The sequence below is a fragment of the Lepidochelys kempii genome, chromosome 5, assembly GCF_965140285.1.
Source record: "Lepidochelys kempii isolate rLepKem1 chromosome 5, rLepKem1.hap1, whole genome shotgun sequence".
NCBI classification, from domain to species: domain Eukaryota; kingdom Metazoa; phylum Chordata; order Testudines; family Cheloniidae; genus Lepidochelys; species Lepidochelys kempii.
Window position 1 is genome coordinate 10,873,978 of NC_136384.1, and position 18,231 is coordinate 10,892,208.

Sequence of the window (18,231 nt, forward strand, 5' to 3'; positions counted from 1 at the left end):
AGTGCCAGATTTGCCCCCAGAAATGTATATCTTACACTGCCCAGCCCTCTTCTGGACAATACAAGCTCATGTAATGTCCATCATTTTATTAATAGAAATGATATGCACAAATCTTGTTTGGATTTTCCCAAACACTTCAGTTCAAACACACTGGGTAAAATAAAGCAATAAAACAAGTTCATTAACTACAAAGAGCTAGATTTTAAGAGAATACAAGTAATAAAGCTTAAAAGCCAGAAAGGGTTACTAGAAAAATAAGGATAAAACTCAACTAATGCCTATCCTAAAAAACTATGATAAATTCAAAGCTAAGTTTTTTAGTCTTACAAGGATCCCTTCTTCTGTGTAATGGCTGCTTCTTTTGTTCTTTCTTGTGCAGTGAATCAATGGACAGACAGAGAGACAGAGAGAGAGAGAGAGAGAGAGAGAGAGAGGAGGGGCTCCCCTTTCTTTTTATAGTCCTCTCCCTTCTTTGAGAAGCGTCTCCAGCTGGGAGCATGGCAACAGGCAGACTGTGTGAATGGGAACTCCATGCTGTTTCTTTTCTGACATGTAGATTTTTCACCCAAGACCCTTTTCCTGCCAATGAATAGCCACTTAGAAACGCATTGCCCTTGTTTACACCTGTCTGAGGTGTCAGCTTGCCCTTTGTCCCTGTGGAAATGGCTTGGCTACTTCCCAGACTTGGAACATGATTAACGCCATATAGTGCAATCTTATAACTTTACATACAACGTTGGCACACATATTTTATCAGGACAATAATGACCAGCAAATTATGAGTGTTCAAATGATACCTCACAAGGCACACTTTGTACAAAGATTATTACAATAGTATACCAGGGAAGAATACAGGGGTCCAGTCTGTCACAGTAGTAGTTACATTTTCTGGAATTCATTATAATTATGCTAAGAATACTCACTCAAAGATCTGCCTCTGTTACAGTGCATTGTGAAGTACATCTGCATGGAAGGCAAACAGGTTCTCCTGGGATGGGAGAGGCCTAGGAGTCTGGCCTTTAAATGACACGTTTTTTTATTGCAAATGAATCTGAACATGAAAAGTTTCCATTAGAACTCTTCACTCTCTGTGACTTTGGGTGGGCAAAAGTCTGTTTCCTCTCAGTAAAGAATACTTTGATAAGATTATTCAAGGGATTGTCATTTGGCCACTGAAAGCTGCCAGACTCTGATACCTGGCAGAAGTTTGTTTCTGGCTTTGTTGCATTTTTACAGTTTTAATCAGAGATGGGTGAACTTTTGTTTGTGACATTTCAGATCTGCCCTAGTTTTGAGATCTGGAAGTTTCCACTGATCAACTAAGGACCAGTTGTGCATTGAGTTCAACCCTGTAACACTGACTGTGAGAAGAGAGTTGGCTTTAACATTAAGCACATTAAGTTACATTCCTTCCCCACCTCTCCTTTCACTTGCAGATTGTAATGCATTGGATAAATGGCTTGAGAAAGTAGCAGAAAAGCAACCACAATCCAACAAAGAGGAGCAGCTTTAGGATGTAGGAACCAAAAGGTTTGACTGCCAGTCTCTGTCCTACAAGGAGACTGATATGTCAGGAACAGAAGCCAGTGATATTTTGGTACCTATTAAAAGAGACAGGACATAATACCTTGGGGACTTGTGTAGACCTTTAGAGTTGATTCAAAGTAGATGTAGTGCCAAATTCAGAGGCGACATAGTGTGAGATTCAGAGGCAACATAGTGTGAGTCTCATGTCAGAGTAAATCACCATCAGTTGCCGTAAATCAGCATAAGTCGATGTGAGGGTGTGTTTAGTGCACTCACTGAGGAGTCAGTAGGGGTCATGGTACAGCAAGAAAAGGAGGCAATAGGGGGTGTATAACAGCAGGAGCAGCTTTAACTTATTTCATTTTACATAGTCCTGTTGGCGGCTTCTCTTGCTGCAGCTTCACATTTCCACCCTCCCCCCCACACACCCCCAGAACATTATAGTGACACAGACTCACCCCATGCTGATTTACTATTCTATAACTTTCACCATCACTTAATATCACCTCTTGATTTTAGCCTGGAATAACTATCTCTTGTCATGCATGGATTTCCTGCTTCACATTTCTTTTCTTCTCCGTGTATATCCATTGAACTGTACAATTCTAAGGAATTTATTAGAGGAAAGTGTGGCCCCCAAAGCAGCACTACTGCCCTGGAGATTGGGGCAAAATCATAATAATTAATTAAAAAATAGTTCATAGCTACTATCCTAGCTGTTAAATTTTGTCCTGTACATCTGAAAGGAAAATTGAGTGTAAAATACTGCATATCTGCCCTGCACACACATACTTTAAATGCAGACTTATACAGGCTCCTCTGTCCATTCATTAATGTCTGACTTGGAAGTTTCATTCACACCATCCTAGAGGCAATCTCATTTGGAGGGCATCACAGTAAAGGAATCAATAATGCTATTGATATCTGTGAAATACTTCTTATTTGTTTCCTTAAAACCAATTGTGTTTTCAGAATCATGTGAAAATATTTACAGCATCTGTCAGAGAAAATAGATGGCAATATCTGTGATTGTCTTCAGGACTACATTAAATCTTGGCTGGCTAGAAATGCTTGGCTGGCTAGAAAAAAGAGAACTGCAGAAGCCATTCTATTAACATTGGGATGAATAAGTGTGTCTGATTCTTAATTAGTTTAATTCACTTTGGAAATGGATTAGGTTCATTTGGAATAAAGCGCTCTTATTCTGGAATAAGAGCATCCACACATGGAATTAATCAAGAACAGTTAATCTACTTTAAATTTGCACCCTACCTCAATCGGATTAATTTTTATATGTACACAAGTCCTTGGAGTGCCCTTCCTTGTATAGTAAACAAAAAAAGGAAAATTATAAACAAACTGTAGCAAGGTCTTCCATAACATGTGATTATTTGAGCAGCTGGAATGAAACCAAATATGCATTCTCCACCAAGAGCAAGTAAGACTTTTTAAGGTTTTGAGAAATGAGGGAGTAGATGCTGTGTTGATTGGTAATGGACTGAAGACCTTTAATCACTTGATTACTATTTTGAACCTAGCTCAAATAACTAATGATTGAGAGCTGTTTTCATCTGACAGGTTGGCACTATTAGAAAAAGCAAGTGAACAAGAGAGAGAGAAAGAGAGAGAGGAGTAATCCCACAGTATTCTTGTCAGCAAGTTAAAGAAGTATGGGCTGGATGAATGCACTATAAGGTGGGTAGAAAGTTGGCTAGATTGTCGGGCTCAACGGGTAGTGATCAATGGCTCCATGTCTAGTTGGCAGCCGGTGTCAAGTGGAGTGCCCCAGGGGTCGGTCCTGGGACCGGTTTTGTTCAATATCTTCATAAATGATCTGGAGGATGGTGTGGATTGCACTCTCAGCAAATTTGCAGATGATACTAAACTGGGAGGAGTGGTAGATACGCTGGAGGGCAGGGATAGGATACAGAGGGACCTAGACAAATTGGAGGATTGGGCCAAAAGAAATCTGATGAAGTTCAATAAGGATAAGTGCAGGGTCCTGCACTTAGGACGGAAGAACCCAATGCACAGCTACAGACTAGGGACCGAATGGCTAGGCAGCAGTTCTGTGGAAAAGGACCTAGGGGTGACAGTGGACGAGAAGCTGGATATGAGTCAGCAGTGTGCCCTTGTTGCCAAGAAGGCCAATGGCATTTTGGGATGTATAAGTAGGGGCATAGCGAGCATATCGAGGGACGTGATCGTCCCCCTCTATTCGACATTGGTGAGGCCTCATCTGGAGTACTGTGTCCAGTTTTGGGCCCCACACTACAAGAAGGATGTGGATAAATTGGAAAGAGTCCAGCGAAGGGCAACAAAAATGATTAGGGGTCTGGAACACATGAGTTATGAGGAGAGGCTGAGGGAACTGGGATTGTTTAGTCTGCGGAAGAGAAGAATGAGGGGGGATTTGATATCTGCTTTCAACTACCTGAGAGGTGGTTCCAGAGAGGATGGTTCTAGACTATTCTCAGTGGTAGAAGAGGACAGGACAAGGAGTAATGGTCTCAAGTTGCAGTGAGGGAGGTTTAGATTGGATATTAGGAAAAACTTTTTCACTAGGAGGGTGGTGAAACACTGGAATGTGTTGCCTAGGGAGGTGGTGGAATCTCCTTCCTTAGAAGTTTTTAAGGTCAGGCTTGACAAAGCCCTGGCTGGGATGATTTAATTGGGGATGGGTCCTGCTTTTGAGCAGGGGGTTGGACTAGATGACCTCCTGAGGTCCCTTCCAACCCTGATATTCTATGATTCTATGAGTGGATGGGCATAAAAACTCAACTACTCTCTCATCTGCCAGCAGAACTCCTTCCAAGGTACAGTTAATACACATTCGCCAGTAGTTCAGGGAATCTTGCATTAGCATTGACTCTGCTTGAACTGCATGCTTTCTGTGGCTAAATGGAAAGGGAAAGTTTAATCAGCACAAGTGGTTCCATCCCAGAATATCCCTGGCAGACATTGTGACTCAGAGATGTACTTCTGAGTCACAGTTTCCTTCCAAAGGGTAATCATTTACTTCTAGCAAGTTAGTATGGAGAATAGAGCAAGATTCCACTTATTCCCTGCTACTCCCTTTCCACCTTCTCTGGATAAGGAGTAAAGGGTATGCATCCCTGTTTATTGTGGATGAACAGCATGGAATAAGGATCTAGCTGGGAAGAGTATGGTATATAAAAAAAGCCTTTCGTAAAACAATTCTACCCCAGTGTTATTTTGGGGGTAGTGACTTGGGAGAGGGAATATTGGTTATCTGGTGAAGGTGTAAAAACAAAGACCAAGAACAAACCAATTGAGTCTATTGAAAACATACAGTGGTAGAATATTTGCGTTAGGATGGGATGAATGAAAGCAGCAGTTTATTCTTGTCTTACATACATGGCACAACATACAGAGCTGGCACAAAAAACTTACAAAACCTCATACACCATGCTTCCTCCCAAATAACTCCTATCAAGTTACAACAGCATAAGAAATCAGTTATTTAGTTACAACAGATCTTCAGACATGGATAACCTCCCATTCAGATTTTTTTTGTAAGCTACTTAGACAAACATTATTTTACATGTTTAATATAGTACAGTATCCTTAACAGAGTTCAAGATATTCACATTGAGAATTGAATACTTTATAAAATGGCAAAATTTCTCATTTCAGGGCAGGATCACTTTTACTCCTGCCACGTCTGGTTTACGAATGGGTCACAAATCATTTTTACTCAACTTTCCAAGCTAATCATTGCTTCAAATTAAAAACAAAAATCCTATTTACAATTTTTCCAGTGTAATAAAAAGATATTTGCGTCCCACCTCCCCATTTTCCCTCCCCTGCAACAGCTGTCATTTATCTGGTAGAAATATTAACCTTTAGGCTGGTATAGAAACTTTAAGACACCCTCCTGACAACATCACATTGGATGGAAAAATGAAAGATGGCCACAACCCATGGCTGATTTTTTTAACAAAAAAAGAAAAGAGAAACTTTATTTATTTTACTGAATGAAAGGCTTTGTATCCACTAGGAACTTATGCTAAATCTCATCATTTGATCACTTTAACAGAGATGATGCACCACCTGTGAGCCAGACTATAATAACTTTACCCTTGTTTTAGTTGTACCTTATATTACATAACACCCCATTGACTTCACTGGAATTACTTGTGTAACATTCTTTTTTGACATTAGTAAGGATATTGCAGTCTGGCTCTATAATACTACTATCTTTGGGCTAGATTCTATCACCCTTAATTATACTGAATAGTTACTTACTCCATAAACAGTCCCATTGATGGGACTATTTATGATTAAGATACTACTGTATGGTCTTGATCCAAAGACCACTAAGTCAATGGAATTTTTTCTTTTGACTTAGTGGGCATTGGCTCAGGCCCTGTTTGTATAAGGTTAGCAAACGTTAGCCCTGAAGTAGATAATCCATGTCTAAACAAACAAAAAGTTTCTATTCTTTTGTACAAGCTATATGAATTTTTTTTACACTAAGTGTTGTCATTAAAAGCATGTTGTTTTGAAAATTTTATAGAACTTTATAAACATTGAGATATCAAACACATTCTCAAAGCTGGATAAAGTACTGACACAAAACCTGAAAGAACCTAAATAGAATTCTTCCAGTAGTATTTTTCTTTCTTTCTTGCATATTTAACATTCCAGCCTCCTCCACTTGTCATTTTATGGCCAAATTATGGTCCCAGTGAAGCCAGCAAAACTCCTATAGACTTCAAGGATTTGGCCTTCACTGACAGTCTAATACAATACGAATTGTTAAAATGTTTTCATCATTGGCCCTATTCTGCCACTGTTCTTCACACTGAGTAATACCTTAATTCATAAACAGTCTCATTCATTTCAGTGGCATTACTTGTGAGGGAGGAGGTACTCAGTCTGAGCAAGGGTATCAGAAACTGACCCTGAATTTTTTAATCCTTATTTCCACCACTAACAGTTCTTTAAAAATATTCTTCTTTACAAAGCTTGTCATTCAAAAGGATCATGGGACAAATATTTGCAGACAACACTGTATAAGAAATCAATGTACCCAGTGTAAACATAAATAAGATTCACAGGGCTCAAATGTTTTATTTATATACTTGTGTACTTTGTGTTACACTTATTCCCCCAATCTGGCATTGTGATCACAGTTTAAATCACTTGGTACATACATGTGGCATACTACAGTGAAATCATGTTACTTCCCTCCCCTTTCCCATTTTTTAATACAATCAGCCATGGGCACATGAAAGTGATTTAAATGAAATGCTACTTTAAAATTGTTCATCTAAGATGATTTAGCATGTGTATCTGGGCCTCAATCCTATACATATCTGTTTCATTTTATACTCTGTAAGTAGTCTTATTGATTTCATTGGGACTACTCACAGTGCATAAAGTTAAACACACATGTATGTTTTAATGGGATTGGGGCTTTGATTTCTGCCATACAATACAATTTGTGGGGGGGCGGGTTATTTTGGGTTTTTGTTTTTTTTCTGAGTGAAGCAAATAGAAAAAAAACATGGAGACAAGTTTATTTCAGATATTTCCAATGTTTTTAAAATATAACAAGTGAAAGACCATTCATTGTAATATACTTCACATTTCATTGCCTTGGTAAAAATGTTTTACCTTCATTAGAAATGCTCAGTTTGTGTCCTGGGTGTGGGGCAGGTGAGGGGAGGAATTGCAGGCCATACTTAAAACACAAATCCTAACCGTATTGTAACATGTGCACACCTATACCCGAGCCCTTTTTATAAAACTATTAGTTTTAATTCATTTGCTACTTTAACACATACTTATTTCATCCATTGTAATAATAATAATAATAATTAATAAAAAACCCCAAACATAAAAGACTATACAATATTTCACACACATAACAACTATTTGCACTTGATGTGATATGCAAAGCAAGTTGTTGAAAATGTCTTGTATTTTGGTTGATCAAAGTATAAGTACCCTAAACTTATGAAAATTGGTTGAATTTCTATAAGAGAAGATTTCTGATACAATGGTAAACCAAATAAAATACTCTTCCTGCCTCTCACGCATTCCCAATTTTTAGACTTAAAAAAAAAGTCTGTCCCTAGATCTAGCAATATATATTAATGAGGTTATCATTTCTGCATGGAGTAGTAATCTACAGTTTCCAGTGATTTATTCATAACAGATAGACTGCTCTTATTGAAGTTTGCACTGCTTCACAAGTCTATTACTATGTAAACTCCAGCAGAATATGAATATCATATGAAATTATGTCAAGTTTCTATGAATTAGAAAGACCTTTGTTTAATGTGAAAATTTAGTTATCTTCTGTTCTGATAGTTCACTCCAGTTTTAACAAAAAAAATGTCTTGTTGTTACAAGCCTGTAATTATGCATCATACAGAAAGAAAATTGCTCCTTGCCTATGGAAATATTTGTTAAGTTCCAACCCATTTCTAGGCTGCTAACCATCACACAGCATATGCCACTTGGCAATTTGTCTCCTAGGATATTCACAAATTTCCTTCCAGTGCTCTCCACTTGTTCCTTCTGCTGAAGCTCCCAGGGTTAACCGGCCAATAATCTCATTCCTGGACCCTCTATCTGAATCCAAAACCAAAAATTCAATGCTGATATCTTCAAGGCTCTCACAAGGAATGTCAAAGACAAACAATTCATTGAATACTGCATTGGGGGTGCATTTCTTCACATGGGTTTTCTTTTTAGAGATTCTCTTCTTAGCATGGTAGAGGTTCACTTTTACATAAGGATCTGCAATGACAAGCAAAAAAAACCCACAAGACTATTGACTGTTGTCCGACAGCAATTCATGGATCATGTAAATGGTAAAATATATTCTACCAACATAATGACTATATGATGAGGTGTTGCCACAAACAAATAGATGTTGAAAAAAGGTCTCAATTGTAAAACTTTACCCTAAGTGACAACTGCAAGCTTTGTTGTCTTTTATTTTTTAATTAAACTATGAATCTTGAACAACTGAAGCATAACTGATAAATGTTAGATCTGGTTCATTATTACAGCATGAAGGAAAAAATTCTATTTGCCTATTGGCAGAAATGCAAAACTCTCTGTATTTATGTTTAATATGAATTAGTTATTCACACTTATTTGTATAGAATAAGCCACATCTTAATGAGAATTGTGCAAGCAAATATATAGGAGAAAAAAAATCTTTAAGGAATGGTTGAATGGACAGAATGTATTCCATTTTTTTCAAAAAGAAAAGGAGTACTTGTGGCACCTTAGAGACTCACCAATTTATTTGAGCATAAGCTTTCGTGAGCTACAGCTCACTTCATTGGATGCACGAAAGCTTATGCTCAAATAAATTGGTTAGTCTCTAAGGTGCCATAAGTACTCCTTTTCTTTTTGCGAATACAGACTAACACGGCTGTTACTCTGAAACCTTCCATTTTTTTGTAACTCCAGTGTACTCCAGTGATTTTAATGGGCTTGATTAACTTGACCCCATACAATTTAATTTGGTTATTTTGAACCAGCAACTCCAGATGCGGAGCTGGATTTGTTGGTAGGCTATATACACCCAAGCTTAAGCAAGTTGATGACTGTGTTGCAACATTGCAGCAGCATGAAGTAGCCAATTCAAAAGGTTAAATTTGGTCCATATTTTATTAGTCCTGTTAATTGACCTAACGTGTGTTTTTTAAACAGCTTTCAAGTTTCGCTTGACTCTTCTTCCATTGAATTCATTGAGAGTTCTACCATTGATCAGAACTAAACACAAATCCCATTTAGAGTTGTTGGGCTGAGGACATCAAATTGGAAGAGCTGGATGATGACAAAGTTACTTGTCCATTTGGCCTGATGGTATATTTTGCAGAAATAAAGAAACAAAGATTGTACTGCACATATTCAAGTGCAGTATGACAGTGACAAAGTGTGTTAAAATGTATTTCCACTTTCATACTATACTTTCATAGTTAGCCAAAACTTTAGGAATAAACCTCAAATATTTAAATAATTAACTGGCCTTTTGAAGCACAAACGCCCCAGCATTCTGTATATCAAAATCAATACCCATCAAAGTGCCATATAGTGCTCTTGATCTCCGGCCAAATAAACATTGTTGGTTAACATATCCCAACCATAGACACATCTAAAGTGTCCAGTTTGCTTCTCTCGTATCTATCAGCAGCCTTTTATACCACTGACCAGGAGGTTTTGTTGAGATGCTGGGGCATCATATAAGTGGTTTATAGAGTCTCCTGAGTGACTCACTTCCTATCTTGCTGAGAAGGTAAAGGTGAGCAGTAAAAGTGAGAGGGGTTCTCCCATGCAGGGAATCACAGGAGTCTATTTGTCATGATTGGCATCTGATTACCTGAGAGACCTCCTTTCTCCCTGGCCCATGTTGACACAACAGAGATCAGAAGAGATGCTAAAGGCAAAGATCCCTTTCTGAAGCATCTTCAGCTTTGAACGATGGGCCTGGAAGTGTACTTAGTAGGCTGACACATCTTTTCCCTTGGGCATTCAGGAGGAGTTGTGTTGAGGGTTGAAGAGGATTTTATTTTATGCTCAGAAGAACAACCCATTGCATTTTATTGTGAAATTAAACCATGACAGGGGGCCCAGTGGTTGGATATGCCCTTACTTATGACTCTCTTCAAATATATTGAATACATATACTATAGTGTCTGTCTGTGTCTGTGTGTATCTACCATTGGCTTCAATGAACGTTCCATAAAAAGAAACAGTAGCATAATAGAGCCATGAAAATAGATTGCAAAACCTGCTTTTCCTTAGTGCATCCCAAGGACACTGCATTACAATGCACAAATATCGTGTTACAAGTGACTTATCTTACATTGCAAATACCATGTAATGAGCCATATTGAGGGCTAATGTGACTTCCCTGGAGCTATGTTGAATTACACCAGCTGAGGGGCTGTCTCAGAAATAAACCCCTGTAAATTACTTATTTACAATAAAACTATAATTCTGCAGTATTTCCCAACAAAATATCCTGCTCATGTCAGAGGAGTCCTACAGAAGAAAAGGGCAAAACTCATTGACTTCATTGGGAAGAGGACTTCTTCCATATTAACTGCTAGGCCACTTAATTTCTGGGCACATACTATATAGGAACAAGCTTATAACATTTGTGACTTGGAATGTAAAGTATTACTTGTCTCTGTGAATAAAGTAAGAGTGAATTGCAGATCATACAGTCCATGAATACATGGGTGATAACAGAGGCACTATGTTTAATCTGTAAACACCCAGGCTCAGTATGGTTTTTACACTTCTGCTTACTCCACAGTCATAAATAAAGACATTACCTGATAATCCTGAAACGTCAGCTTTGGGTAGGTGCCTGGCTTTTAAAACAACCACGGTTAGAGTGTTTGTTGTAGATTGGTAACAGAGAGAGATCAGTAATTCTCCACGCCCAGATGACTTCTGAGGAAATGAAAAGAGAACCTTTATGGACAAATATCTTGGCCAATATCTTGGCTATGAATTGGAGTCATTAGTACACTTTTTAAAAATGTCATATGAGACCAGATGTTGGAGCACCTTGGAGTAGCTCTAAAGGAGCTATTTATTATTATTTATTATTATTTATTATCATTTATTATTATTAGGAGTAGAATTATTAGTATTATTTATAATCATAGTGCTATGCTGCTTTATGTTACCAGACTTGATCCAGTGTATTCTGGTTACAAAACTTTGTTAATGGTTTAATGAGTGCTTGTTAGTAAACTGATTAGAAAAACAAGGTGAAAGCATAGATTGTCATGGAAGAGACCTATTAGTTCACTTGGTCTATAGTAAGATAAAGATTTAAACTGATTTTGAAACACCTACATCATAGGAAATAAATCTCAGTGAAAAGAAAAGAGTAGAAGCAGGGCTAAGATAGAAAACATCTATCAAACACATGTACTTCACCAAAATCTGCAATGAAATCTTTTGACAAATAAAGACTCAACATTTTATTGAAATGTTGTCCCTAATACGCTCTGGAGGACTACTATTTAAATGGGAGGAAGAGGAAATCAGGGTTCTGCTGCATAATTATTTAATTTGAATTTGCAAGAACAATGGTTCACTTCAAGTAAAGCAAAGAAAAGAAACAGGGACCTAAAAGGCTGAACGTCTCTGGTATGTACAGTATCAATGAGATGAGTACAGAGCTGTTGTGCTGCAGGATTAGAACTATCAAACAATGATATTGCTGATCAGAATATTGGCTGGCAGATGTTAATTCAATTTGATGTAATGCTTGATCTTTTGAAAACAATTACATTAACAGTCAATACACATGCCAAATCCTCAGAAAGGGCTGGTGGGTACAATTCAGCTGTGATGGTTTTGAAATATGTTTTCATTCTGAACCTGGATAAGAAATACAGGGTGAATTCTGGCTCCACGGAAGCCAACAGGAGTTTTGACAGATTTCAGTGGGGCCAGGATTTTGCCCATATAGCCTTCCTTTTATTAGTAGAGCTGCAGGCTATATTACAATACTTACAATACAGGACAATAATACAAAGGTCAAATAATATGTTTTAAATCAAACAATGTAGTCAACAATATGATTTTGTGACTGGTTTCAAATAAAATATTTTTGATCTTTAAGGGCTTGATCCAAAGCGCATGGCCGTCAACTGAAAAATTCCCATTGACTTCAATGAGCTTAGAGTCAAGTCATAATTGCCCATCTTCGATAGAGAACGGGGAAAACAAGCTGTGCATTCTGTTCTTGCCAGCCTGATTAATTTGGGTCAGAGCCTGCTGACCTAACATAAGTGGTCCAATTGAAGTAAATTGGACCAATTGCATAAGAAAATAGGATTTGATCCATTAGCAATTTCTTATAACAAGCTCACTGCACTGATCCCTGAATGCACTTCTATGCTTGTCTCCCCATAATGTCATCATGTAAAGCTTCTTAATGTTTGTTCTGATGAACTCTTTCCCTAGTTTTCTAAGATACTAGTAAAATAATAACATAATAATAAATAATAAAAGCACATTACTTTTTAAAAGATATTTAAAATAGATTACCCTAACATTTCTTTTGATGATCTCCCTGTTCATTAGCATCCTTCCATCAAACAATTCAATTCCTTCAAGTGGAATGAGGACTTCTCCAATGATGTCATCTCTGGAAAACCTGTCAAAGCTCAAGATCATAAAGTGAAGGATTAAATCTTGGACTTGGCTATAGGGGATCCCATAAAATGTGAAGGTTTCATCGAAAGCTGGATCTAAGGTTTTTCTCAGCACTCTGGTTTTCACCTTATGCTTCTTCTCGGGTAAGATTGTCATTTTGATGTAGGGATCAGAAGTCATTGACTGTTCATCCATTGCTGGCAATCCACGTGCTTCTTTGATGTTCACCACAAATGCCTTCTTCTCAAAGTTGTACTCTAAGGAGAAAAAGAGAGTCCCTAGCTTGTCTTGTTTCTCTTCAGAAGACAGTGAAGTGTTGGACTTTAAGCTCTCGGGGGATATTGAATCTTTCTCTCTTTCTGCAAAGTGTTTTGGAGTCAAATTCTCAAGATCTGGAGAGCCCTGGATTTTGGGGGTTGTTTTGGGGAAGTTGCCATTCAAATCTCTCTTTTCCAGGTCGAGGTGGAGAGAATTCTTTGGCATCACTGATTTGCTTTTTGTTTCACTTTTGTCATCTGCTCCAAATTTCTTCTTACTGTTAAGGTTCTCGGGATAAATGTCAACCCCCTTCAGCACATGGACAAATTTGTAGGGAGGGGTCTTGTTGGATTTGGAAGATTTACGCTGGCAGCAGATCCAAGCAAAGAGGGAGACTGTGAAGACAAGGCCAAAAGCACTAAAGATCCCAACCACTGTAGGAATTTCATCTGCAAATCAAATTAATAGTAACAAATATATAAACAGCAGTGCTTGAGATAATAATGTGATATATTAGAAAATACACTCAAAAGAGATGGCACTAGCAGCAACCTAGGCAGACTGAAATGCTTTTTCATTATACCCATTGCAAAGGATCTGTTTATATTTCACGCCACCTGCAGGTATAAATGTATAGCCACACAGCAAGAGGGACTCTTCATGTAAGTACTTTTCCATATACAGTGTAGCCAATTATTTTAATGTACTGTTCATTTCTTGTTAACAACAGAGTGATTGGGAGGAAAACAGTCAGACAAAATAATATCATTAATAATTATTCTGAAATAGCTCCTCTCTATGGGAAGTTTCTAAATTCACTTAGAACAACTAAATTGGTATGAACCCATGAGGCAAAAGCATTTTCGTCTCACTCCTGCAGCTTCTGCATTGAGTCTCCGGGATTTTGTTGCTTAAACATAATCTGAAATATTCATTACTTATATATGCCATCTGCATTTTATATTGCTCCCTGGACTGCTCTGTGTATTGAATGAGGTAAATGTTTTGTGTTCTGATCTCATAAGGGGTTAGATGTATCTCATGAAGATGCTGAGTTTAATAGAAGGGGATGGTATTCACTTTCTTAGGAGGTACTCACCTTCTTGCAGGAGTGAGTCCTTGAAACAATAATTATATATATAAAGGCTTTTTCCTGTTACCTGAACATTATGCATTCATGTTCAACTCTAAAAACAAGAAAACCCACTGTGTTGCTATCCATTAAGTATTGAACCCATACGACTATTAACCAATGTCACGGAGAATTTAAAAGCAATAGAAGGAGGGTTCTTGTTTATTTTACAATATTTCATTAGATTGTATATTATGACAAAAAACATTAGAGCTAGATTCCTCTCCTGTGTTCATATGCATCATGCATTTGAAAATTACATTTCAAAGGGGAAAACAGTGCAAGTGCTACAATCTCACTTGGAATGTGGATAAAGTGGTTGCATATAGATTTATATCATTAGTATTTCATAAGCATGCAATGAAGGGCCACATCAGCACAACTAACTGGAAATCCAATTTGCCTTATAAGTAACAAGTTTTAACATCCCACAATATACCAGTCAGAGCTAAATCCACATCAGTGTGAGAGTGAGGAACTAATAAAATATTAATGTGATGACATTTTGTATGAATAAGGGTAATTATGGTCTTTATGTAAGAGTGCTGGTTCTTTAACACATGATTAGCAGAACTTTCTGGTTGAGAAAGAGTAGAGATGTCATATAGGAGTGAGTCTGTTATGTATAGTTAAAAGCTAGGCACATGGAACTAATTTTCACTTACTGTTACATCTCTATTTTTTTTTGTAGTGACTGAAAAAATAGCTCTATAAAGAGATATTAGGAAAGAAACTTCCAGAAGCTAAAGGGTTAGGCCTGGCTTTACATTTCTTCCAAGAGTTGAGTCATTTTCCCTTCTACTCTTATTCTGTATCATTCATTATAGTTAAATGTAAGAACTCAATAAAATGATATATATGATCAATAAGTGAATTCATTTTTTTTAAAGTTAAGCATGTGGCACTGAGTTTAGACAATTCCTCAGGGTTCAGAAATGGAAAATGTATAAGATGCAATAGGAGAAAACGAGGTAGGTATCATAATTATTAGCACAGCTTAAACCGGTTTTAAGCATCAGTTTGCATTTTTGTAGCACTTTTCATTAGATCACATTTAGACAGACTTTATAAAAGTGTGAATAATAATGTTACATCTACAGCTTCTGGTAGCATTGAATGGACAAAATTGGTACTTAAAATTAATTATCTTAATTAAATCAGTCATCAGGTGAGCAAGATGTCACAAATGTAGTTAGAAAAACCCAGGTGATGGGTCGGGGGGGGGGAGGGAGATGAAATGGTAAATATCATTGCTATACATTTACTTCAATTAGATAACAACCTGTGTTTGTTGCTATTTTCACATGGCAAGTCAATTGTCCAGCCATTCAGAAAAGCCAGATTTCTTTGAAATGCTGTTTATTAATACTAGAGCAGATTCTGATCTCAGTAACACAGATGTACATCTGGATTCACTCTACTTAAATCAAGGGAGTGATTTCAGATTTTCTTTACTATTTACTAGAGTAAATATTTTGTAAAGGATAGTTCAGAAACATTTTCTTTTATAAACTCTAAGTAAAGATACATATGTATTTACACACCTATTTATATGAATGTTTCTGCAAATCCCTTTCTGTAATAAAGTTAATCCTATATTCAACAGAAAAAATGTTGAATTTAAAACTCTCTATTAGTATTATTATCCTTTTATACTAGTATCCACGGCACCTAGATTCATCCAAGGAGTAAGATGTTCATTTAAAATAAGTGGGGATATCACACATTCACTCACCTAGCAACATCAATTAAAAGAGCATATGTATCTGTGGATAAGATTTTATATGCCCCCCTCTTTAAGAAGACGGGGTGAAAGCTATTCCAAGCGTATATTGAGCAAGGATTTGATCTTTAGCATGGAATATACTTGAACAACGCAACTCTGGGCTATACTATCTTTCCTCGAGATAGAGGAAATAATCAAGGCATCAGTGATACACAAAAAAGGCTTAATGCTTGCCAGCGCCTGGGCTGCAAAAACAACAACAACAACAAAAGAAAATTACACATCTATGAACTTCAAAGACATAAAACAAAACAAAACAAAAGATGCGAGTGCTCAAAGGATTCCTCTGAAAGAGAAATAAGGAAGCTGAGGAGCCAGGTCAGACGAGATTACATGCATACCCTTAGTTACAGCGCGCCCAAGACCATGAAATGGAACGTTCATACAAACGCCCAGCCAGCTCTCGGGCTTCAGGGTGGAAATTGCCTGACATTATAAGTTTGAGAGGGAACTTGCTTACCAAATTCGTCTCTGTTCGCTGAAATCGGAGCCATTTTTGCTGCGTGCTCTGTCCGAGGTACTGAAAAGCACTTCCTCTCCTTAGCCCAGCTCTTAGCTTGCACAAACCCAGCGGAGCCCTCTTTTCCAGCGTGATGAAAACACAAACATGAAAGATCGGGATGGTTTCGGAGGAGGAGGAGGAGGCTGTAAGGGGGGGAGGGGAGGGAGCTTTTAGACCTTCCCTTTTCACAGTGACTTGCAACCCCCTTCCTGTTTTGGCTCTTCTGAGTAGATCGACTCCGAGACTGAAGACGTGGTTGAAACCCAAATTGACGCAATCCTGACGCTACAGGGCTGAAATCAGCACCTTCCCCCCGCACCCCTCCACCCAACCGCTCCTGGGGATTCAGCACACACTCATCAATTATTTTAACTGCTCTGCTGCAGGAGATTAGCTCACATTCTCAGCCTGTCACAGACAGAGATGCTAATTCCTACAGCCAAACATGCCCTTGTTTAATCCACATCCCTGTTATGTTTCATTAAGTATTGTTTATTAATTTGATATCCAGGTTGCAATGATGCAGTAGACGATGCAAAGTCTTAGGGTCAAACGACCCAACTCCAATTTCAGGGATGTGTTTTCACTGTATTTGATACCATGCACATGATGGATCGGAATCATTAAATGTCTGTGTCTACTGCCCCTTCCCCCTTGGAAGTGCAAGAACATAGTTGTTCTCTTTTCCCGACCTGCCTTCGGGTCTGGGTAAAAGCTCGATCTTCCTGTCAATTTAGAACCTAAGGCTCCCGGATTGTACTGTAAGAAAAAGTCTGATGCTAAAACACCCACAACTCCCCCTGAATCTGCAACAGTGCTGCAAAACCTGGCACTTGAATCCTGCTGGATCCAACCAACTTTTGGCTCCCATCCCAAATTCTGCTGCATAAATGGAGACCGAGTGAAGATACTCCTGCTACAACAACACAATCCAGAGACAGATGGATAGTGCTCCAGATCCCTGGATCTTGATCCCGACATTTTTTATCCCCCACCCTGCAAATGCTGCTGCTTAACGACAGTACGAATGTAGCTGCTTCTAACTCCAGCAACATCAATCAATCTGAGAGGCTGGACGAGTCAGTCTGTGGTGCTGATAAGCCCAATTCCACTTCCTAAACAAAGATCATGTTTAGCTGCTCCTGCTGCACTTTAACTTTCCTGCCCCTGCCCTCCACGCCACCTCTCCACACACACTGCAGCTGTTCCACAGAAACTCAAATCCAGGATGGGGACTCTACTGGATCTTACCAAATTTTGGCCACAAACTCATAAATGATACTATAAAAATAGACTATAGTGGTGCCTCAACTATACCACCTACAAAAATCTGGACAGCCGCACATGCTGGTGTAAGAATGTGGCAAAAACTGTCATTTGACTCCTCTATTTATTTTGACAGTGCAATTTGGGTGTTCAAAGACAGGCAGGATCCAGGTACATCCAGCTTTTGACTTTCCTTCCCTTACTTTTGTTCATGACAACTTTTTAATTTTATTTTGGCCATCTAACATTTAGACTTGTTCAAATGTAAGAGCATGGAAATAATTACATTTGATTTTATACTCCAGAGCAGACTGACAGGCTTCCAACCATGATCAAAATATGCTGGATCTTTAAACAAATTTAACTGGAGAACATATGGATGCTATCCCTGATCCAGTATCAATAGGGCTTTTTTCCCCCCTGATGAAGTCTGGAAGAATCTCTGTTGATATACACAGGGATTGCCAAGCACATGGAACTGCCAATTATTAACTGTCAAAGGTTTCCTTCCCTTCTGGTTTCTTAAAAATCATGAAACACAGGAAGGCACCATGTAAAAGGCTGTTACACAGTTTGCAAGTTTTG

The 18,231-nt window shown here is 38.1% G+C and overlaps 1 protein-coding gene across 2 annotated transcripts; it reads right to left on the reverse strand.

Moving 5' to 3' along the window:
• Nucleotides 1–4,852: 4,852 nt before the first annotated feature.
• On the reverse strand, nucleotides 4,853–16,660 carry SYT4 (synaptotagmin 4). 2 transcript variants are annotated; one of them, XM_073343440.2, is made up of 4 exons: nucleotides 16,339–16,660; nucleotides 12,595–13,355; nucleotides 10,860–10,980; nucleotides 4,853–8,301 (listed from the first exon to the last, which is right to left on the reverse strand). In XM_073343440.2, the coding sequence occupies exons 1-4, from the start codon at nucleotides 16,370–16,372 to the stop codon at nucleotides 7,994–7,996; spliced, it is 1,224 nt and encodes a 407-aa protein (XP_073199541.2). In that variant the 5' UTR covers nucleotides 16,373–16,660; the 3' UTR covers nucleotides 4,853–7,993. The 2 variants fall into 2 exon arrangements, with proteins under 2 accessions (XP_073199541.2, XP_073199540.2); XM_073343439.2 differs by having other exon boundaries at nucleotides 12,595–13,409; nucleotides 16,339–16,659.
• Nucleotides 16,661–18,231: the final 1,571 nt, after the last annotated feature.